Genomic DNA, 24,852 nt, shown 5'->3' on the forward strand with positions numbered 1-24,852 from the left:
CTATATATACCCATATTTTGTGCCATTTGGAAGATAATGGAAATCCAACTATTCATTTCATTATTTCCCTCCCCATATCAAACGTGATATTCACTTTTGCAATGGTTCTCATTGCTAAAATTCTACATTTCTCTTAAATCACTGAATGACTTGACCGTTGGAGTGCTCGTGGCTGCCTCCGCCACCATTAGAAAAGGCCATGAGAGACTAATTATGTGTTACAAGTGTGTAGGTAGGAATCCACGTGGAGCTGCAAGTTGTTGGTCACGTGTGAGGTCCATTTTTCGAAGTCAACAAGTTAAAAAAAAATATTGTGAGTGCTATTGCTTCTGAAACTTTAAATTTAATTATTAAATATATTGGTTATAGCTTGTTTTCTATTCTAGTTGATCAATCTCGAGACATTTTAGTGATCATTAAAGATATGGGCATGTATAGAAATTTTTTATTAATATCACGCATGTTTCAAGTACCACAATTGTCTCATTTAAGATAGAATTGATCAATTATTCTCCACTCATAGCTTAAGTATATCTAATTTGAAAGGTTAAGAATACAATGGAGCTAGTAATATGCAAGATGAATATAATGGTCTCAAAGCACTTATTTTAAAATAATTGCTTGCTCATCAACTTCAATTAACTCTTGTAGCAGTGGAACAAAAATGATGTGAACCCGTGTAGGCAAACGCTACCAAACCTATGATCAAGATTGAAAATCGACCCAAGAAAGTCAAAGCAAGATTTTGGATTAAATTTAATAAATTTGGAATCAAGCAACCCGAATTGCCAACGATGTGCAAACCTCTTAATTACGCAAAAATATGTGAATCTCACCCGGTTGATTTGAACGTGACAAGATTTAAATCTTGATAAGTTCATAGATTGTCCAATTGAATAGCACAGGAAGAAAGCAATAAAAGTCTCTCAATAATAATAACGCCAAAAGTTGCCATACAATGAATAATAATGAGTATTTATACTAAAACCCTAAGATATGGTAAAAATTGCATAATCTCCAAAATATGCTAAAATTATGGAAAGAAATAAATTATATAAACAAAAAAGGAAAATTCACGAAATTTGGAAAAATCCTCCTCGAAATAGACCCATGCGGTCTCATGGTTCAATTCCATGAGGCCGTATGAAACAAACAAGTTCAACCGATTGACGCCTTGCCCCTATTTGTGCGATCGCAAGAGGTGGAGAACTATGCGGTCCCATGATTTCTCACTTCCACTCCGTTTTCGTCCACTTTTAACACATTGATCCAAGCTTCTTCGGCCTTCGATTCCAACATGAAACTTGCTCCATTTTGAATCTTGAACATGGTTTCATCAACGGTTGCCTTGACGAGCAATCCCAACGACTCTTTCACTCACTTCACCCTCGATCGTGTCATCGGTCCACTGTCGACTATTAATGGATCTTTCCCCGAGTTTGACGTTGGACTTGACTTCAACGCTTGCGTGTCTTAGATCACATCATCCCCTTTCTATTCAAACGGATTCGTCCTCTTTTGAACCTGTATCAAAGAGAGAAAAATCGGACACATTAAAAGTTGCTGAAATGTTATACTCACTTGGAAGATTTAATTTGTATGCGTTGTCATTGATTTTCTCAAGCACTTGAAATGATCCATCTCCTCGTGGCTGTAATTTTGATTTTCTCTGTTCTGGGAATCGCTCTTTCCTGAAGTGTACCCAAACCCAATCTGCTCTCGTACCTTTTCATGGAGTGACTTCACCAACTGAGCCTTCCTCTTCCCATCCAAGCTACCTCGTTTATTCACAGGCACAGATATTAAATCCATATGTGTTATTAGATTAAAACCATATACAATCTCAAATGGAAAAAATGATGTAGTAGAGTGTATGGCCCTATTATATGCAAACTCTATGAAAGGTAAACATTCTTCCCAAATTTTCAAGATTTTATTAACCATAGTGCGTAATAGCTGTGTTATAATCCTATTCACCACTTCAGTTTGACCATTGGTTTGTGGGCGACAAGTTGTAGAAAATAGTAATTTCGTCCCTAACTTAATCCAAAAGACCCACTAAAAGTGATTAAGAAATTTGACATCCCTATTTGACACAATATTTTTAGGTATTCTATGCAAGAGTACAGTTTCTTTAAAGAACAAGTCTGCAATGTTAGTAACATCATCGATTTCGTAACATGGAATGAAATGGGCCATTTTACTAAATCTATCCACCACTAAAAAAGTCGAATCCCGTCCCTTTTTAGTCCTAGATAAGCCTAACACAAAATTCATGGAAATTTCTACCCAAAGTTTACTAGGCACTGACAAAGGTGTGTAAAGTCCATGAGGTAAGACTCTAAATTTAGCCTTTTTACAATTTATGCATCGACCGTAAATTCATTCTACATCAACTTTCATTTTAGGCCAATAAAAGTATTCAATTAATATTTCTAAAATCTTTGCTACTCCAAAGTGACCCATTAGTCCCCCACTATGTGCTTTTCTAACCAACAACTCATACATAGAGCAATTAGGAACACATAATTTGTTTTCCCTACACAAGTATCCATTATGCTTAAAGAACTTATCTACAACCCCCTTATAGAATGAATTGTAAATGTTGGAAAAATCAAGATCATTATCATACATGACTTTAATGTACTCAAAGCCAAGTAATTTCGCACTTAAAGTAGTTAGAAACACATACCTTCTCAACAATGCATCTGACACCACATTTTTTTACCTTGTTTGTAACGGATGATATATGGAAAAGTTTCTATGAATTCCATCTAGTGTGCATGTCGTTTGTTCAACTTATCTTGACCCTGCAAATGTTTCAACGATTCATGGTCAGCGTGAATTACGAACTCCTTTGGCCATAGGTAATGCTGCCATGTCTCCAAGACTCGAACAAGTGAATAGCTGCACCATTTAGCTTTTCGCTAAAGTAGGCTATCGATCTTTTATCCTGTATTAAGACTGCTCCAATACATATTCATGATGTATCACACTAAATCTCGAAAGTTTTGTCAAAGTTAGGAAGTGCTAAAACTGGTGCTTTACACAAACAATATCTGATGGTGTTGAATGCATGTTCTTGTTCAACCCCCATTGAAACCTCACATTTTTCTTGACAATTTTAGTTAGTGGCGTGGTAATCATCCTAAAGTCCCTAACAAAACGCCTGTAAAAACTAGCCAATCCATGAAAACTTCTAACTTCAATTATGTTTTTAGGTGTTAGCCAATTCCGCCTTTATTTTCTCTTCATCTACCTCTAAACCATTAGTACTAATTACAAAGCCTAAAAATACAACCATATCTATACAAAATGTGCACTTTTTAAAATTGGCATAAAGTTGTTCTTTCCTCAAAACCACAATCACGCACTTCAAATGTTCTACATGCTTATCAAGATTTTTGCTATAAATTATAATGTCATCAAAATAAATCACAACAAATTTTCCAATGAAAGCATGCAAAACATGGTTCATTAGTCGCATAAAAGTGCTTGGTGCATTTGTGAGCCCAAACGGCATTACTAACTATTCATACAACCTGTATTTAGTTTTAAAAGTCGTCTTCCATTCATTTCCCTCCCTCATGTGGATTTGATGATACCCACTATTAAGATCAACTTTGCTAAATATGCATGCACCATGTAGCTCATATAACATGTCATCTAGCCTAGAAATTAGGTGACGATATTTTACCGTGATGTTGATGGCTCTGTAATCCACGTACATTCTCCAAGTTCCATCTTTCTTTGGCACCAGCAGTATAGGTACAGCACATGGACTCATGCTTTCCTTCACATAACTCTTGCTCATCAATTTCTCCACTTGTCTCTGAAGCTTCTTTGTCTCCTCTGGACTACTCTGATAAACTGGTCGGTTAGGAATGACAACCCCATGTATGAAATCAATTCGGTGCTCAATTCTCCTAATGGGTGGTAACCCACTAGACACGTCCTTCGAAAATACATCTTCAAACTCCTGCAACAAAGAAATAGCCAAATTAGGGAGGGATGTGTTAGGCTCCTCATAGTTAAAAAGTGACTCCTTGTAAACCAATAGTATCGTTTGTTGTGTCTCCATTAGTGCCTTTTTTAATTCACTCCCTCTCGCAAAGAAATTTTGGTTCGGCTTTTCTCTCTTCATGGAAGACTCTCTTTCTTTTCTCATGTGGCCCCACTCTCTTTTCATCTCTATTGGCCACCTCACTATTTTCTCTCTTTTTATCTAACTCTTTTACTCTTGATTCTTTTTCATTGTTTAGTTGAATTTGACATATACTTGTCCCGATATTAATGGTGCAAGAGTGACAGACCTCCCATCTTTCACAAAACTATACTTATTCTTATACCCATCATGCATTGCCTTCCTATCGTATTGTCATGGTTTTCTTAACAAGATATGCCCCACATACATAGATACAATGTCACATATCACCTCATCTTAATATTTACCAATGGAAAAAATTAATTAACACCTTTTTGTCACCTTGATTTTCCCACATTCATTTAACCATTGTCATCTATAGAGCCGATAATTCTTTAATAATGTTAAACCCAATTTTTCCACTATATTAGTGATGACCACATTAGTACAATTTCCACCATCAATTATTACACTACATAGCTTGCCATTGACGTGACACCGCCTGTCGAATATGTTTTCTCTCTGCTGCTCCAAGTCATTATACTTGACTTGAGCGCTGAGAGCTCGCATTGTGACCAACAGTCTACCACCAACCGCATACTTCGTGGTGTCTTCTTCATCAGCATCCTCCGATTCTGGCATATCTGCATAATCACTTTCACTTTCAGTTTCCACTTCCTCGCTGTCCCACGGAATCATTGTTTTCTTGTTTGGGCATTGAGAAGCAATGTGCCTCATTTCTAAGCAACATAAACATTTGTTATCCCTGTTTTTTGATGGCTGTGACTCTCCTTTTGGTATGGCCTTGCTAGCACCCTCTTCTTTGCTCTTCATACCTCAGTTCTTCCTCTTTCAACAGTTCCATCTTCTTTGTTATTTTCCCACTTTGGTTTCCAAAAAGGATTAGAACTTGAAGATCCAGATGGGTACCTTGTTGTCCCTTTTTGCTTCAACTGCCTCTCTACCTTCATGGTCACATGTAGCATATCTTCAATTTCCACACAGTGTTGTAATTCCACTACATTTGTGATTCCCTGTTCAACCCACTCAAAAATCGAGCCATAGTGGTTTTCTATCCTCTTCCACATTTGCCCTAATCATTAGCATTTTCATCTCCTTATGGTAATCTTCCACACTCCTAGAGCCTTGATATAAATTTTAAATTTTTTGATGAAGCTCCCGGTAGTAGTGATTAGGTACAAATCTCTTCCGCATTATTGTTTTCAATTCCTCCTATGTGTTGATAGGGCGTTCCCCATTTCTCCACATCGTAGTCACCACTTGATCCCACTAAGTAATGGCATAATCGATGAACTTAAGGACTGCAATTTTTACCTCCCCCCCTCCCCCGAGTAATTGTGACAATCGAAGATCAATTCAATTTTCTTCTCCCACTCCAAATATGCCTCCAGATCACTCCTCCCCTTGAATGAAGGAATGATCATTTTAATGTTCCCCAAATTTCCATCCACCTCGCCTCCAATAAAATTCCTACCTCTCATTTCTTGCCTAACTCCTATATTTCTTCCCCTTCCAATCTCCGAATCCACAATCACATCTTTCTTTATCCCACTATCAACTTCAAGATCACTATATTCCTCCATCCTAAGTTCCCGCCTATCTTGTCTCCGTGCATTAGGACCTCCCTTTCGTACATTAGCAGAAATTGGATTTAGTCTTTCCAACCGTGCGTCCTGCCTATCCAATTGATCCCTCACGTCTCCAACTATCCTCTCAATCCTCCGTACCAAGTCCTCCAGCATAGTAATTCGGTCATCAATCTTTTCTGAATTTGATCTTTCCCCGTCCGACATCCTAAATCTAATTTTTTTCTGCCTCACAAAATTCACTCAGAATTTACTCAATATAGCATTTTCCTTCTATTGTTCTCACCACTCCGCCTTTTACCACTTATTGCTTTTACCAAGTACCCAAAAGAACAATTTGAAACTCAATCAAAATTTTAATCAGTGGAATCCAAACCGATGTGAGCAAGATTATAAACCCAAGGAATTTAGAATAACTTGGTTAACAATTCGGACTAAACAAAATGAAGAAATTGACTCAAGAACACAAAATAGAAGAAAAAATTGCCTGGAGAATTAAACTAGACACAAATAATAAAAAAGGGGCTAATGAAGCTAGTAAATTCTCGAGATCAATAACAATAATAACAATTTTTTTAAAATTCGTATTTTTTGAATTTTTTAACGGTACGGATGAACAGTAATTTTTCTTACTCTTGGGATAGAAAAATCAACAATGACGCTAACGTAACAAACGAAAGTTGATTTGGATGCAAATTGAATCAAAAAATAACTTTTGAAATTTTTTTTGATCAACTACTCAAAACTAATTACTGACTCGAAGAACAACAAGAACAAAAAGATAACTAACTCAATAAGAATTTAAAAGGGATATAACCTTGGATTGAAGCCTAAGCCCTGATACCAACTGATGTGAACCCGTGTAAGCAAACACTACCAACCCCCAATCAAGATTGAAAAACGATCCAAGAAAGTCAAAACAAGGTTTTGGATTAAACTCAATAAATTTGGAACCAAGCAACCCGAATCGCCGACGATGTGCGGACCTCTTGATTATACAAAAATATGTGAATCTCACTTGGTTGATTTGAACACCACAATATTTAAATCTTGATAAGTTTGTAGATTGTCCAATTGAAGAACACATGAAGAAAGCAATAAAAGTCTCTCAATAATAATAATGCCAAAAATTGCAATGCAATGAATAATAATGAGTATTTATACTAAAACCCTAAGATATGATAAATATTGCATAATCTCCAAAATATGCCAAAATTATGGAAAGAAATAAACTCTATAAAAAAAAAAGGAAAATTCGCGAAATTTGAAAAAATCCTCCCCGAAATAGACCCATGCGATCACATGGATCAATTCCATGTGGCCGTATGGAACAATCAAGTTCAGCCGATTGACACCCTATCCCTATCTGTGCGACCTCAAGAGGTGGAGAACTATGCGGTCCCATGGTTCTTCACTTCGGCTTCGTTTTCGTCCATTTTTAACACATTGATTCAAACTTCTTCGGCCTTTGATCTCAACATGAAACTTGCTGCATTTTGAATCCTGAATATGATTTAATCAATGGTTGCCTTGTTGAGCAATCCCAACGCCTCTTTCACTCGCTTCGCCTTCTATAGCATCATCAATCCACTATCGACTATCAATGGATCTCTCCTCAAGCTTGACGTTGGACTTGATTTCAATGCTTGCGTGTCCTGGATCACATCAAGAAACATCCGAAAAATGAAACTTTCTTCGCTTCAGCAGAGAGATTGGTGAACGTTGTTGGAAGAACAATTAAATAGAATGATCTTTTTGGAGAGACATATAGACTCAAAATTCTTAGAACACTCAGTGTTGGTGAAATATCACGTGGACATGGTCTCAATCAAGAAAGCATTTTGGTGATACACGCTGATGCTCTCACCACAATTGTTTAAATAATTTGATTGTCATGTTTTCAACCACATTTGATGTTGTTGAGATGATTACTACCGACACTACAAGTTTCAAAACAAGAGGTGATGCATGCATTTTATTTGAGTCGAAGTTAAAGTTTGAATGTGCATTTTATCTATATTTCATGAAAAATATCTTAAGAATTTCAAATGAATTGTCCAAAGCACTACAAAGGATAAATCAAGATATTGTCAATGCTATGAGATTGGTGAAATTATGTAAAGTACAACTTCAAACTATGAAGGATGATGGATGTGATTCTATTCTTGAAATGATTTGTTCATTCTATGAAGCTCACAAGATCAATATTCCCAATATGGACGACATGTTTATTACTCTAGGTTATTCATAGCGTGATACGGTGATAAATTTGCATCACTTTAGTATGAAAATATTTTATGCCATAATTAATATGCTACTTCAAGAACCAAATGATCGTTTTTTGAGGTAAATAGTGACTTAATATTTGTGTTACAATTTCCGTCCAAGTAATTCATTTTCTACTTTGACAAGAATAAACTAATTCGACTATGTGAGTATTAGTCATAGATGTTGACGTAGCAGATATCTCTAGACTTGATGATAAACTAGATACATATGTTCTTCACATGCGCACTAATAAAGATTTTGAAGGATTACAAGGCTTTAGTGATCTTGTATGGAAGATGACTGTGAAAAATAATCATAAAATATATTCATTAGTCTATAAGCTTGTGACGTTGGCCTTAATTTTTTTCGTAGCTACTGATGTAGTTGAGAGAGCATTTTTTGTGATGACTTATGTAGAAAATTCTACACAATCAAATCAAAGATTAGTGGTTAAATAATAATTTGATTGCATATATTAAGAATGATGCATTTGACAATATAGAAAATAATGTAATTATGGAAAGTTATCAAAATATGAGAATGTATAGAGAACAATTGTAATAATATGTCAACTAATGTGTAATATTATGAGAATGTATAGAGAACAATTATAATAATATGAGAATGTATAGAGAACGATTGTAATAACGATTTTCGATTTTGACAGTTCAACTAATATGTAGGTTTGAAAATAATCTTCAGTTTGGTGCACGTAGATTCAAAATTTTTTCTTATTTTTTAATCACAAATTTTACATTAATATACTATTCAAAAATGTATTCCTATGAAAAATAATGTAGCTCAAACAAGGCTTAAATTAAAATGAGAACAAAGCTGAGGGACTAATTGAGTAAAAAGAAGTTTCAATTTGTTAATGCTTGGTTTGTTTTGTTGTGTACACAACGTTTTAACTTGTAACCTGCAACCACGACGTTGTTTGTTTTTCAAAGAAAACGCAGAGAAAGCCAGCGAAGCACAAACCAGAGGACAGGCGGACGGAGAATACATTCTCTCCTTCTGTAGAGAGAAAGATAAAACGACGTCGTATATTCTCTTTCTTCGCCTCTGGCAATGGAGCTAGTTTCTGGGTTTTCTGCATTGCCCGTAAAAATGGCGGATCAGACGCTTTTGGCTTCCATTTTGGCTCTTCTTTTTGGGTTTGTGGTGTTGTATCGTTTGGTTTCCAAGAAAAACGGTGAGACAGAGTCAGAATCCTTAGCCGTCACCACCTCCACCACCATCATTTCCAGATCCAAGAACGGTGCCGACGTCGACGCCGATATCATAATTGTCGGTGCAGGCGTCGCCGGCGCCGCCCTTGCTCACACCCTTGGGAAGGTACGCTTTTGCTAATTTTCCGTGTTATGGCCTTTTGGTTATTTATTTTTATAATAACTACTTTTGGTACCTGAGATTATTTTGTTTAGTATAGAGATTCGATTTGCTTAATGTAACTGATAAAATTGGTTTTGAGGTAAATTTCATTTGACTTTCTAGGTTCTAGTGGAATTTTCTTGTTTAATTTTTGGGTTCTAGCTTGTATTGGTCATTTCATAGATGATTTCGTTTGTAATTAAGCTTTTGATTCTTGAAATCTTGAGGAAGGGAAACAGCAGAATAAAGATATCAGATTTTTGAAATTTGTTTGTATCTTGTTTATCTTGCTCGATAATCTCGCATTGCAACTTGTCTCGAATTGAAAGCTCTGGAAATGAAAGATTCAACTGCAAAATGTTAAGGATTAAGCTCTAATTTCCGTCTCCAGAGTAAAAATAAATGAAATGAAAAGCGAAATATACCCACTTGCAAACATATAGATTTATAATGGTTCATTCTCGAAGCTACATCTACTTGTACCTTTACATTTTCCTCACACCTGTGTCTTATTCTTAGAAAAATTCCCCCTCGGCTTCCTTTATATAAGGAGGCTGGCGACCCAATGCAAAAATTTGCTCTCATTTTACCTTTATAACAAGAAAAACATCAATAGGAATGGATAAGTGAATGATATAATTTGGCTCCACATAATCCAACACAATTCTAATATTTTTTGTGGAATTCCGCTTGCAGGATGGACGCAGGGTGCATGTGATTGAAAGGGACTTGAAAGAGCCCGACAGAATTGTCGGAGAACTTCTACAACCAGGAGGCTACCTCAAACTAATTGAGTTAGGACTTGAAGGTAAATCTTGCTGTGTTGTTAACTTGTACATATCTCAAGGCTGTATTTATACGCAACTGTCTGTGACTGTCGTTCAATTTCTCTATTTACTTATGGATTTCTCTCCCAAATTTGTGTTGTTGAAGTTGATTATTATTATTATTATTAATTTTATTTATTTATTTATTTATTTTTTAAAGATTGCGTGGAAGAAATTGATGCCCAAAAGGTGTTTGGTTATGCTCTGTTCAAGGATGGAAAAGCCACTCGACTTTCTTATCCTCTGGAGAAATTTCACTCTGATGTATCTGGGAGGAGCTTTCACAATGGACGCTTTATACAGAGGATGCGCGAAAAAGCTGCATCTCTCCCCAGGTATTCACTTACGTCTTCTTTTATTTGTTCCAGGGGATCTTACCCAATCAGAAGATTTTATGTCACTACTATTTTTTAAAATGGTCTTTGGGCCAATTGATAGTTACATCTTGTCTCTTGCTATTTGACAGTGTTCAATTGAAGCAAGGGACTGTTACGTCTCTTCTTGAAGAAAATGGGACCATTAGAGGTGTCCAATACAAAAATAAATCTGGTGAGGAGTTGAAAGCATATGCACCTCTAACTGTCGTATGTGATGGCTGCTTTTCTAACCTGCGACGCTCTCTTTGCACCTCGAAGGTAAGGTTTACTAAACTTTCACTTTTCTATTAGTTTGTCACCTTCATTCTGTTACGGAGAATTGCACTATTGGTCCCAGCATATTGCAGGAGTATTGTGTTGGTACCCAATATTTACAAGATGACCAAGTTTGTCCTCAGTCTTTTATTATAATATCAGTATCAGTCGCTCACATATGAAACCGTCCAGTGAAATGAGAATTTGGAAGAATTCCGCTGTTGGGGGACTGTTGTGCAACAGTAATGACCAACTTGCTTATCGGCTTTATATTGGGACCAATGGTGCAATTTTCCCCTTTCTATTAACGTGACTGGATTTCTTTCAAGTACCATCGAAAGTTTATCTGCATCGGTGCTATCCTGTTTCTTTTAGTACTTACCTGCATTATCATATTTTATGCTACAGGTAGACGTGCCTTCCTGTTTTGTTGGTCTGGTCCTAGAGGACTGTCAGCTTCCTTATGCAAACCACGGGCATGTTATTCTGGCTGACCCATCACCTATATTGTTTTACCCCATCAGCAGCACCGAGATTCGCTGTCTGGTTGATGTTCCTGGTCAAAAGGTCCCTGCTATATCAAGTGGTGAAATGGCCAAATATTTGAAGACCACAGTTGCGCCCCAAGTAAGTATAGTTAGTAACTTGTGCCATGTTTAGTATGGAGGAATGAACGGGACAATTGGACAGTTTTAAGAACGAAAAAGAAGTTAAAAATCTAGTTCATTACACGTTGAGTCCTGCTTACGAAACGTGCTCTTACTGTTTTCTGCTGGTGCTCTAAACTGATAGTTTATACAATTGTATTAGGTCCCTTCTGAACTGCTCGATGCATTTATTTCTGCTATTGAGAGAGGAAATATTAGGACAATGCCCAACAGAAGCATGCCTGCTGCTCCGCATCCTACTCCTGGGGCTTTGCTTATGGGGGATGCATTCAACATGCGCCACCCATTGACTGGCGGAGGAATGACTGTTGCATTGTCTGATATTGTTGTACTGCGCAATCTTCTTAAGCCCCTGCATGATCTCAATGATGCACATACTCTCTGCAAATATCTTGAATCCTTTTACACCTTGCGGAAGGTGAGTCGTTAAAAATGCTGGACCATCAATCATGGCGTGTACGCCTAAGCTTAAAACTAAGTAAAACTTCGTTTTTGGATAAGTGGGATTTTTTAAGCTTAGCCAAACATGCTCTGACGTACTAATTTTGTCATCTCATATTGAATATTTCAATTTTCAGCCCGTGGCATCCACTATCAACACATTGGCAGGGGCACTGTACAAGGTCTTCAGTGCATCACCTGATCAAGCACGGAATGAGATGCGCCGGGCATGCTTCGACTATTTAAGCCTTGGAGGTGTTTTCTCAAACGGGCCAATATCATTGCTTTCGGGGCTGAACCCACGGCCATTGAGCTTGGTCTGTCATTTCTTTGCAGTGGCAATATTTGGTGTTGGACGGTTGTTGCTGCCTTTTCCATCTCCCAAACGCATGTGGATTGGGGCTAGATTGATTTCTGTAAGTACTGTTTCTTTCCCATGTTATTTATTTCTTTTCTCTCTGCTTCTCACTATTTCGATCCCTGATTCGATTTCACCAATGCAGAGTGCATCAGAAATAATCTTCCCAATTATCAAAGCTGAAGGTGTGAGGCAGATGTTCTTTCCAGCAACTGTTCCTGCATATTACAGAGCTCCTCCTGCCGAGTGAGAATTTTGAAGGCCAAAGTAGAGATCACTGAGGCCATATTTGGTAGTGAAGTGAAATGGATAGCTTTGGATCTCGACAATATTATGAAAGAAAAACAAGTTAAAATCATGTCATTTGTATTATCCAATCTTGTCCAATCCTATGTCCGTGTATGAAACATTAAGTCAATGCTTAAAGTTCTGAGGATAATAGTTGGCATTTTCAAGCATCGATGTCAATTTCGTCTCATATTTGTACTCAGGTTCCTTTGTTTTCTCTTTGTCATTGTATTGATTACCTATATTGAATTCGAAAATAATTTACAACTTAAAATTGACTACATAAATGTTATTCATAATCAGTGACTATAATGGTCGTCTATATGACAACTTAGTTTGAGGCATTGATTTCTTGTAATTCTAGTGCCTCAAATAATAAGCTGTTAAATAGAATAATTACTGTAGTTGCTGTGTGACGACTCGAGTTCTAAAGTTTGAGTGCAGCTAAAATTGTATTTTGAATACCATATTGCACCTTCAAAAGCTTGAAATTTATTTAAATAAATAAGATAGTAAGAATGAATAGGCAAAAGTAAGTTTTTAATATCAAATCAATAATTAAATAAATTTTAAATACACAAAAGTAAGCCTGTGGGTCTTTTTCACTTGCCACTTCACTAGTCCTCTCATACCTTGATTGATATGAATAATTAATTTCTTTTTGAAATGGGTATAAAGAGGGAAGAGAGACAAAATCTCAATAAACATCCAAATACATGGATTAATATTGTATGAAATTAAATGAACTTAATTCATACATAGCGAGACATGAAAATCTATACCAAACTTAAGAGAAATATGATATCTATTTACAAGGCCCACCATGTATAGTGCTACTTATACACTTATATCTTGTGGAAATAATAAGAGAAATATTAGAATATATTCTTGAATTCAATCATTGACCCACAATTAATGAATATAGTATATTTCTGTGTGTATTTCACAGAGAAATGAATTTACTTGAAAAGGTAACATATGATATCTATTTACAGGGCCCACCATCTTTGAGAGTTCTGATTCAATGGATTTTGAATTTTAAAAGTGACAAATTTTACCACCATTTTAAACATATTTCGGCAAATTAGATAAGACAGTTAATTTAAAATAACCAAAAATAAATAAAAATAAAAAATAAATTATCTCCGTAACTTCTCAAATTAAATAAGGTCGAGCTAACATCAAATTATTACCTTAATAATTTTTAAAATTTCAATTTTAATTAAAAAAGATAAAATTGAAACATTATCTCAATTATTTTTTAACATTAAATAAGATATAGAAGAAATAAAAATATTATCTTAATAGGAATTTGATTTTATTTCAAGAGATAAAATTAAAATATTATCTACATTATCTTTTAAATTATTAAAATCAGATTTTTAGTAAAATTTGATAAAAGCTGTTGAAACGTGTAGTTGAAAAATTATGTATCCCACAAAATGTATGGTTAAAATTAATTATTAAATTTGACTTAAATTAAAATCTGAATTTTAATTTGTACCAAACATGGGCTAAATAAGATTTTTACCACTCGAGCTAGAGGCTAAAAAGGACAAATAAGGCAAACTGCAGGGGGCAAGCATTCCATCTGATAGACTTGCATGTAACTGACCGGACTAAAATATTTATTGTTCTTTTGGGGAATGGACCAAACTTAAATTAATAAAATTAGGCCATACATATGGGTATTACATGTTGACTATGAATAATATTACTCAAATAAAAATTATTACTGTAGTCATTGACTATGAATAAACGTGTGATTACTACTGCAATTGCTAACAATGAATAGGATTATTCTATTATTTATCATGATATTTGATCACATTAACCTTTCATAATTTCATCAACAATTTCCTCATGACGATTTTGTGCAAGGCATATTAACGTTAACAAAATTCTATTATTGTAAAACAATATAAATCGACTTACGCAACCTGGAAGATAAGGTCTCTTTCCCATTTGAATAGCCCTACAAACTATAAATACACCTGCAGCTCTAAGCTGAAAATTTCTGCCAGTTTCTTTCGTCGTTGCTGTCCTTTACAACACGAAAAGCTATAAACATGTATGGTATTCCCAGAATATCGTGTTGATGTCTCTTGTTAATGCTGGAGACCATATGACACCATCATTGAGTGTTCAACCTCTGATGTAGCTCTCCTATTGTTTTCTATTGTTCTTCCGTTCTGATTTAATAGCCTCGTAAGACACCAGAACTTCCTTAAATTTTGCTTCAGCAACCTCTGCAAACAAATACAATAGATAATCGTCCAATTCAAATGGCTGATCAAGCAAGCAAGCAATAATTTTGTTCAGACTAAATATAAAAGTTGTATATCCATCTTGAATTCAAACCTTTGTTATTCTGATTCTGATCAGGGTGAAGCTTCTTCGCCTTTTCCCTGAAGGCCGACTGCATTGAAAAACAACATATGATGCATGTGTATGAGAGAAGAGAGGAAGATGGATGAGGAAAGATAAAATACACTCTCGTTAAAATAAGTGAAGAAGCAAGTTTGCAGCAGGGAGAAAAGAATTTACAAAAAAGGGAATTCCTGAAAAATGGATTAATTATTGATTCGAAGAGGGGAGTCAAATTAGATGTTAATGCTGGTCACAACCGAGAATAGGCAGTCATTAATCATATGAACTCTCACAAACCAGCAGTGACTAAAATTTGACAATAACGGATTGTGAAAAGAGGACAGGTATTAATATTGGATTTCAGCATGAAAAAAGCAGTTTAAATGTGAGTAGATGTACTGACAAATATATAGTACCCACACTCCATGACGGAAGTGATAGAGATCTAAACACAGATGGTAATTCAAACTATTTAGGAGAACGAGACAATGAAGACCTTGCATCACAGTGGCAACAATATCATCTTTAAAAATTATGTCTACAGTTTTGTTGCCAGTAAACATATGATGCACGAACATCCCCTAAAATGGTTAGCACGTATTCCTGAGCAGACACTACTGCCCTTTTAGGCTTTGCTTTTGAAGGAGATGCAACATTCAAATTCCATCATCGATATTTGTGTATATACATCTAGATAAACTGTGGTTAATAGTGCAAATGAAATTCAATCCGAGGTGCTCAATGAAGGCTAATGATAGATTATTGTTTTTCAGTTGGTTGGTGGTGATAATATTACAAGGCTAGCTAGAAATTTTCCACGGTTGGTTATCTACAGTAACGGCAAGGTGAACATGGCTAAGGGGGTCAATATATGTGCTGGCAATGACATTCCATTGGAGGTTATGGTGACTAAGAAAGGCGAGAAACAAAGTCAGGGTTTCTATTCATGTTTAGACTCTTTTCCTTCTGGTTGTGGAGGATTGACCATTTGATGCTTGATCTGGTTATTTTGCACACACAGGGCAGTAGAGATGTGAATCTTGTAATAACCTGTTGAGGGTAATGATTCATGTTATGTGCTGTTTGTATTTGATTTCAAGTCAGGGATCGTCGTGAGAATAATTGCATGTGGTCTTAGTGATGGAATATGTTCTATATTTGGCAATTGAATCTATTACTTGTTATATCTTCACAAGTTTTCAGATATACATCACATAAAAACCATAAACTAACATAGTTTTAATTCCATAATGCATTTCAAAAAACTAGATCAACTATTAAATTAGAATGGTGGAAAACCACTATAAATTATAAAGTTCAGGCTACTCGTTACGGAAGGAAAAAAAGCGTGCTGTATGAAAGTACCTTTTCATCAGAACCAGCAGAGAACATATTGACAACCCTCTAATTCTATTGAATTCTACATTTCTCTTGTATATTAATAGTTGTGCATCCAGTTTTATTTATCGGTAGCATACATAAGTTAGTAAAAATATGATGCCTTGGCCATACATTCTATATTTATGTATTCTACTTGTATTTTATTCCAGCCTTGACGCATTCGCCAGTTCTAGGAGTAGAGGGATTCCTTGTATTCGGTCCTAAATGGTTTCATCAATCTAAGCGATACTCTTTCAACGGTGCCCAGATGCTTCCTATTTTCACGATTTTTCTAGGCCTGTATTGGTGCATGTGATATAGAGAAGTTACATACCCAACTAGATTCAACTTCATCAAATTGAACAGTCAGAAATACAGGCTCTAATTATTGTGGCTGAGGTAAACAAGAAATGAATAGTTTTTTAAGTTCCATTCCTTAGTTCCAAACCATCTGAAGGAGATTTTCCAATTTCTCCTCCTATTGTATACTTTTCAATTTCTACTACTTTCTGCCATAAAATAAAGATGAGGAAAGGTTAGTTATACCTTGTTTGAGCCCCATTCTTCCAAAAATTCATTTTTTCAAAACTTGTTTTCAACCATACATGCTACAATAAAATAATATTACACACAAACTCAAAACTTGTCCTTAATTTTTAACCACACATTCTCCATCAATCTACCATTCAAAATGCATTCTTTCCCTCAAAATGGGGCCCAAACAAGGGCTTACTTTCCGAAAGGAGGCAATGGGGCTACGTCGGTTCAATTGAGTGAATTAAAGCATAAGCTTTAAGCACTTCTTGTCAAGGCTCAAGCCTAGAATCAAACACATGCCTCGAGGCAAATGTGCTGCTCACTGTTGCCCAGTTTGGGCTGTTCTTTACCAACTGCAACTTTTTGGGAAGAGTTTAAAATAGCTCGAATGTTTTGAACAGTTTTAAGCACATAACAACTCAATCCTAGAAACTACAAAAAAAGTGATTTAGAGATTAGAGGAGTATTAAAGAACTTATAAATGCCTTAGCCCTCTATTAAGTGTAACCCCGCAACCCAATAGTCTTGTTGCAGTTTTTCTCAAGCTACGAGAGTCAGGAGTATCGGGTAATTTTTCACTCCTCTTCTCTTTCTAACAAATTATTGCAAAAAGCTAGTTGATTGCTCCTGTTGTCTTGAACTTTCATTTTGTTTCATTTCTTTTAATTGCTACAGCTGATGTTTTTTTTTGTTTCTGCCCTCTTTTATTTCAGTTGTTAATTAGTGCTTAGTTTTCAGCTTCAAATGTCATGTCAGTGTTTTAATTTTATTCTCTTCTAGCCGCAGATAGAGATTGGTTATTTGATTCATTTGGAGAGGTTTCCTTTTTCCTTTAACAATTATTATCCACCACAAAATAACGCATTAGCATTTTATTGTTGAATACTTGAATTTGTATTGAAATATTTGAACTTGTTAACATTGGTTGTGTTCCTTCCAGGCCCAGGCATTTTAATCAAAACTGAACCTCTCAAACTGAATCAGAATTGAAATCAGAGGTTCAGGGGTCCGTTTCATAAAAAGAAAAAAAGAAAAAAGAAAAAAGAAAAAAAAAAAAAAAGGCCAAAACTAGAACCGACTGGGTTTGGGTCGGTTCTTGGTTTCTAAACCAGAATCGTGAGTATCCGAATAGAACTAATTTCTTGTATAATTTTTTATTTTTAAATTAACTGGCTAGATTAAAAAAAAAAAAAATACAAAACCTAAAAACTCTAATTTGGGTAGTAATTTGTCTTAACCCCAAAAAATCATGAATGTCTCCTACTTTTGTGTCTTATCTCACATCAGATTGTTGCATTTCAAATGTTATGTTAATTTTTGTAATTTGGGCTTTCTCTGAATAAAAAAATTCAATCAAAAGTTGTGTAAGTTAATGAATCAAAGCGTTCATTTTTTGCAATTTGAGCCTTTTCTTTTATTATATTATATACAAACTTAAGTGATTTTTTTATAATGTGTGGCAATTGAATTTGATATATGCATAGCTTAGGCTGTAGTGTACCTTTTTGGTTATCTCATGTTCGTGATTCTCTTTTGAAATATAATTTTTTTTTTTTTTTTTTTTATACTTAGAGCGAGTTCAATACGTGAACTGCAAATTTTTGAATATTTATGTATCTAGTTAATATCTTTTATGTAAGTTCGTTTTAAAAGTAAAAGAATTTAAACATTGTTTATAATTAAATTATAGGTTCTAGAATGCCTAATTTATGAATTGAATAAGATTTATTGAGAAAAAATCATTTCTTCTCAAGTTGTAATTTAATTTTTGATGTTTTTAATTTTCTTCTCTTTTTGTGATTTTTATTCTTCACTATTTTGAGTCATGTAGCTAGATTTCTTAGCTTCTTGAAGATTTCTTAACTAGATTTTTTCATTGCACAAATATATCGAGTAGTAACGTGTTATGTATAAGTATCAAAAGGGCCTATAAATAAATGTTCATTATATATATAAAATAAAATATTATGGGTAGAACCGAACTCGAACCAAAATCGACGGTTCGAGTTTGGTTCCAAAATTTACAAAGGTCCGAATGGCTCCATTTATGAAATACCTGAAGTATAATAGGTGGTTCCGAGTATTGAAATATTTGGACCGACCCACCCGACCCTCAGGCCTAGTTTCTTCATTGAGGCCTTTATAGGTACTATTTGAATTGTGGATTGAAAATTTATAAATTTTAATTTTATGTAAGCATCAAAGAAAATTAAGGTCTACATGTCAACTGACATAGGCAAAACACCTTCATATCCAATTGGTCCTTTTTAAGCACTAGACAAATCTGTTCATTTTTGTTTCTTGTTTGTTTCTCCCATTTTTATTTTTGAGTCATTTCTACATGCTTCTTATCATTAAACAAAGAAATTTTTTCTCTGTGTCTTTCAATTTTTTTTCCCCTTTTTGAATCTTCTATTCAACGAAAATGGGTATCTTAGATAAAATCAAAAGGCCTCAAATAATTTGAATGTATGAGAAAGAAAATAAACATTGACCCATACCTTTATCTCGTTGTCCGTGTATGGTTTTGTTCTCATCCTGTTGCAGAGGAAGAAGCAAGCTAAGTGGTCAATTCCACGTAAAAATTTTGCTCATTATTTCGATGTAAAAGTTCAAATGATCTATGGTGATCTAGTCTTATCAAAATAAGTCAGACCTGACAGTATAGTAAAGAGTTGATAGCCAAAGAAGAATTTATATTCAAAACATGTGACTCAAATGAGTGAATTTGAGATCCATGGATTTCTTAGTGCATGATTCAAACATAATAATCACTATAAAAACCTTTTTGATTCGATTTTAAGAATAGAAAAAATTATCAGATAAATTAGTTGTACTAACTAATTTGCTTTTTTAGAAAAATAAGTATTCATCTTTCTGCATCAATGTCCATACCTGTCAAGACCAAGGATCGAGTAGTGATGCGACAACGGGGCAATTGCATTGTTACGACCAGTTTCCCTAAAATTATCAGCCCGATCTCTGTGTGATGTATCTGCCTTCCAGTACCAATCATTCCTTTGAAAATGTTGATGATACGCACCTGAACCATGTTCTGCCCAGCTCTCATATTTCCTTTGGTGTTTGTTTCTCTCTCTGTTGAATACGCTTTGCATTCGACGAATTCGCTCCTGGAAATATCATAACAAATTTGATAAATGATGATAAGCCAGGTTATACATGATGCAGGTATGACACACTGAAGGGAGCAAACAATCAAAGTCAGAAAAAACAACACTGAAAATTTTCTTCCATGAAAGGAAGTTAATCAAATTTAACATTGTTTTTCGTCAAATTTCTTGAAAAATAAGAAATGAAACAGAAGAAACGAACTAAACATGAAATCCAAAGGGGCATACACAAGGTATAGTTGTGCAAGATCTTTCAGCAGCTCCAGGAGCAAAACGGATCAGCCTACATGTGAACTTCTGTCAAATTATAATCCTCAAAGTGGCATACATCACTGCCTGATGATTGTGAATAGTCTTGAACTCAATGTACTTCCACAGAATATATTTTGACAATCACCTTTTTCATGTTAAAGTTTCACCATAAGTTACACATACAATGGCTTGGTGCTTGTTTACACATATCCACGCACCTACCAAACACCTTCATGTTTCCTAAACTAAAATAAATTAAAACATCAACATTCTTTATGAATGGCATAAACTGATAGGATTTGAACATTGCCGATAAAATCTTAAATTAAAATTTCAATCAGGAGAAAGAGTAAACTCTTGTAAAAAAGAATCTCACCACTCTTTCCATCTCTTCTTCATACTCTTCCCGCATTCGGCGATTATATCTTCTCCATGCTTCCTCCTGAAAACTTGTCCGAAATGAACCACCATTTGAACCATTCCATGATGATCTAGACCTGCTCAACTTTTTGCAGTGCAGTACCATATAAGTTCAAAACATATTACTGAAGACTAAAACAGTTGATATTAGTTAAGCTTCCCCTTCCTTTTACCCTTTAGAGCACGAGTCTTGTTTTACCCCTTCTCCTCATTCTTTGTTTTTTCTTTTCCTATTGGAGGATGGGAAGGTTGGGGTGAAGTTTCTCTTGCACATGAATATTATAAAAGGATGCAGAACCAAAGGATTTAAGTGCCATCTGTCTTAAAGAAACAACTTTTCAAACATTTTTGCCAACATATCACTTCTCAAACCAATTAACTTTACATAGCTCTCCGAGGAACCATGAGGAAGGCCAAGTATTGGCAAATTAAATGCTAACAACAGACAGCTAACCATTATTTCAATGAAATAAAAGTTGAAAAGATGTCAGACCAATTACTACCTGTGAGTATACCCAGTCAACTGTCCTTCTGAATTTGGTAACCTGCAAATTATAGCACAGGGAAAGTTATGATAATTGTAGTAATTACAACCTTCCACGATTGTATAACCAAGACTTCTCAAGTCTCAACAAGGGTTCCAAAATTTTATCTAGGATATCTGTAAAGTGTGCACTCAAAAGCAACTATTTCATATTTTTCACTATTTCAAAAGAGTCTATTAATAAGTTTTGTCAGAGAAGGTTGGAAAGGCAAGCAATAGGAAATAATCCAGACTCGATGATGGGAGATTGCTACATGTCCTATTGCTAGTCAATTGGAGTAAAGTCTCTATACGTACATAAAAAATCTCTAGAATTTGCAGAAATGTTTTTCAACTTTTAAATGTCGTTAAGAAGATTTTCATTCCTTTTGCTTGACAGATCGAATAATCAATATTATAACTTATGAACCAATTTGTATCCTATGCACTGTGAAATATAATTAGAGAAGGAGCAATGTGAGCTCTTTTACATCTTTGCACACTTCTTTCTTTAATAAGCAGTTAATAAGATTGGCACCTCAATTGTGAAAAGAAAGCTTTAAAGAGTTCACATCCTTTGTATATAACAAGCTCTCACTATGCATTTTCAGTTTTGTAGAAAACAAGTTATCAGTAATTCACAAATATAGGTAGCACCATAATATGCTTTTAAGCCTTATCAATTCAGCACCAATAGATTCAGAAATCCGCTTTCCACAACTTAAAAATGTAAATACTAGAAAAAATTGTGGCCACTTATACGAAGAAGGTTTGACCATGATGTTAAAACAAGGAACAGAAGCTATGCAGTACAACGAACAAAATAGTATCAGCAAAATCGGTACACCCCTAATGTCTACAAAAAATCTGTAGCATATTAGCCCATTAGATCAAAACTAACAGAATCTTAGCAATTTCTCAAAAATATGAGTTTTTATAGTTTTTCAACTAATACAGATATTATTTATTTTCATCTGCCACAAAGTCATTCAATGACTAAAGATTCTGATTCACTATCTCAGGCTCCATTTGAATTAAAGGAATTGAATCACCTTCTATCACACAGACTTTGCAAAGTCCTGCCTCACATTATCAGGCTCCGTCAATGCCAAATGAATTGAATCATCATTTACAACACAGAATTTGTGGAAGGGCCCCGACTTGAGTTATCAATGGCAGATCACCCCCGCACCCACCCCATTATTGTGGCGGTGCTGATGATCAACCTTATATTTTGCATAGTTTCCATGTCTCGTCCCTATCCCTCGCACAAGTCCACTACCCTAAATCAATAGTTTCTCCTAGTATGGCTACAGCAATGAGGGGAATTAGAATAGTCATCGAGAATAAAAAATTCTCTGGAGTGTAACATGTAAATATGCAATTATCATATTTGCTTTCCCAAACATTACAATTAGGCTAGGAAAAAAAAAGTGACCCCAATCTGTTTGGACTATTCAGAAATTGTATCATAAACCAAAAACATTTATAACCCAATAGATTCTAACAAACAGACACTTGTATATCAGACTCCCTAAAAATTGTGAATTCATATCTAAGGTTATAGGCAAGAACTTATTGAATCCATCGCACGTTGCTTTCTACCACATCGTTTCAAACGAAGTTTTACCATAACATTCCCTTCATCAGTGGTTGTGAATGACTGATTTTTTCAATCTTTTCGACAGGTAAAACAGCATTAGCCACAGATGCGATTCTCAATCATCCACGAACTCCTGCCAAACAAAATACGGACTAATACTAATGATTCTTACATACACAAGACCTCCTAAATCTCTTCGTCCAGATGTTTGTTTGATGTTATGTCTCCAGCAAGTCTCACCTTTCTTTTCCCCGTTAACCACAAAACTTTGTAGCAGCTTAGTTAACATTTTTGGGGACATCTAGATTCCTCCACTGAAAAGGTATAATGCAGTAGTTTCCTCTTTGATATATTGGGTGATTTCTTTTTCCTCTTTACTCATGCAACTATTTCAGTATTCACTCAGTAAGTAAATTACAAGAAATGTTTACACAGCTATACCTGGAGAAAGAGTTGTACATATAACAGAACATGGCATTTTCATAGATGACAAATGTAAAATAATCACAACTCAACTGTTGCCTTTCCATTCCACTATACATATTCAGTTACAATAGATCTCAAAAATATTCCGAAGCTTAACCCAATAAGTGCAAAGGACAGCAATTCTGACTGACAACATGTCGCAGGCATAAAATGAAATAGAACAATCCTCTGAATACTTTGTTCCTGGACAACACATAATGCTACAAAATAACGCTGCTAAACTGGGTCATGGTGCTTACTCCCAGCAGGCCACAAAAATTATATCAGCAAAAAGTCTAGCAGCTGGTTGTCAAATCCGCATGACAAAGTACCACTGTCATCTAATCTAAAACATCGAAGAAGAAACAAAGGTTTTACCATTTTCCTAGTACAAAATTTCGCAACAGTTGAAAATCTTTTACAATTCAGGTTCGACTTAATTTCTGCGGAACTTGTGATTATTTTTAGAAAATTTATTCTATTGGACTCTATCTAAATTCAGAGGGGAAAAAAAAAAAGAAGAAAAAAGTAAGAAATAGTGGATCAAAACGGTCCTTCCTCATGCCACTGAATTTATCAAAAGCAGAAAATCATTCGAATCAAGAAATACATAAAATTGAAAAGCTCACAAAGCATGCAAATCCATCATTAGAAAAATTACAATTATTAAAAAGGACAAAATACTATTCAATTAAATATTTTTAAAAAATTGAAAAATACTTACGGCTAAGGTAGTTGCAGTAGCTCCAATTAACCCAAACATTAGAACTCCAAATAGCCTCATCTCTTCCTCCTCCTCTTTACCTTGATAACCTCTATTTGGTTGTTGGAATGGATTATTCGTATTCCGTTTATCCTCCTCCTCTTTGCTCATTTTTATGGATAATTCACTAATTCTATTCAGGTATATCGATAGACCTGGAAATGATTCCAATGATTTCCTATACAAGAATTTCGATTTCAATAGAATTGATTTCCAATACCACCGCCCTCGATTGAGAAAATTAAAGCTCGGACAGTAGAACACAATTCATGTGTAACTTGGGACTCATCCGTTGGATGAATTGTGGGCGTGTTGTGGGATTGTATCGGACCGCTGGTTTTTGTTTGGTTGTATTATACATCAATTTTATTTATTTTTATTTAAATAAAATCATGATATAATGTTAAAATAAGTAATTTAGTTATTTCTGACTTTGACTAACAGAAACACAATTACAACTTACATGAAAACTAGACCAAAGTTATTTCGACTCCAGAACTTATTCAGTCTTCTTTAATAAATAGAAATGGATATTCAATGAGTGACTCTTTCCTTATTTAGTTTATGTTCATTACGATAGTTATCGGACTTGACCCAATCATTGACCCACAAAAATCATTGAGTCATTGGATCAATGGTTCAATTAAGGGTTAATGGTTGAACCGGTGGATCGATGTTAATTCTTAATTTTAATTAAAAATATTTTTAAAATAAAAAGACAGTATAAATGTTATTTCATGTCATTCTAGTTAAACTAAATATATGTTTCCGTTTGATTCCCATTTTTCTAAGAATGAGAAT

At 34.9% G+C, this 24,852-nt stretch overlaps 2 protein-coding genes across 2 annotated transcripts; one reads left to right on the forward strand and one right to left on the reverse strand.

The window, feature by feature from the left end:
- Nucleotides 1–8,936: 8,936 nt before the first annotated feature.
- Nucleotides 8,937–12,881, forward strand: LOC111401374 (squalene monooxygenase-like). Its single transcript, XM_023029077.1, has 8 exons — nt 8,937–9,357; nt 10,090–10,201; nt 10,381–10,555; nt 10,687–10,855; nt 11,261–11,479; nt 11,663–11,938; nt 12,099–12,377; nt 12,465–12,881. Exons 1-8 carry the CDS (start codon nt 9,091–9,093, stop codon nt 12,567–12,569), a joined length of 1,602 nt encoding a protein of 533 aa, XP_022884845.1. The 5' UTR covers nt 8,937–9,090; the 3' UTR covers nt 12,570–12,881.
- A 1,508-nt stretch (nt 12,882–14,389) lies between these two features.
- LOC111401375 lies at nt 14,390–24,419 on the reverse strand. Its single transcript, XM_023029079.1, has 7 exons — nt 24,013–24,419; nt 21,201–21,242; nt 20,654–20,782; nt 19,790–20,025; nt 19,396–19,432; nt 14,969–15,026; nt 14,390–14,856 (listed from the first exon to the last, which is right to left on the reverse strand). The coding sequence occupies exons 1-7, from the start codon at nt 24,160–24,162 to the stop codon at nt 14,774–14,776; spliced, it is 735 nt and encodes a 244-aa protein (XP_022884847.1). The 5' UTR covers nt 24,163–24,419; the 3' UTR covers nt 14,390–14,773.
- Between the last annotated feature and the right edge of the window lie 433 nt (nt 24,420–24,852).

Source organism: Olea europaea, chromosome 10 (assembly GCF_002742605.1).
Source record: "Olea europaea var. sylvestris chromosome 10, O_europaea_v1, whole genome shotgun sequence".
Lineage (NCBI taxonomy): Eukaryota > Viridiplantae > Streptophyta > Magnoliopsida > Lamiales > Oleaceae > Olea > Olea europaea.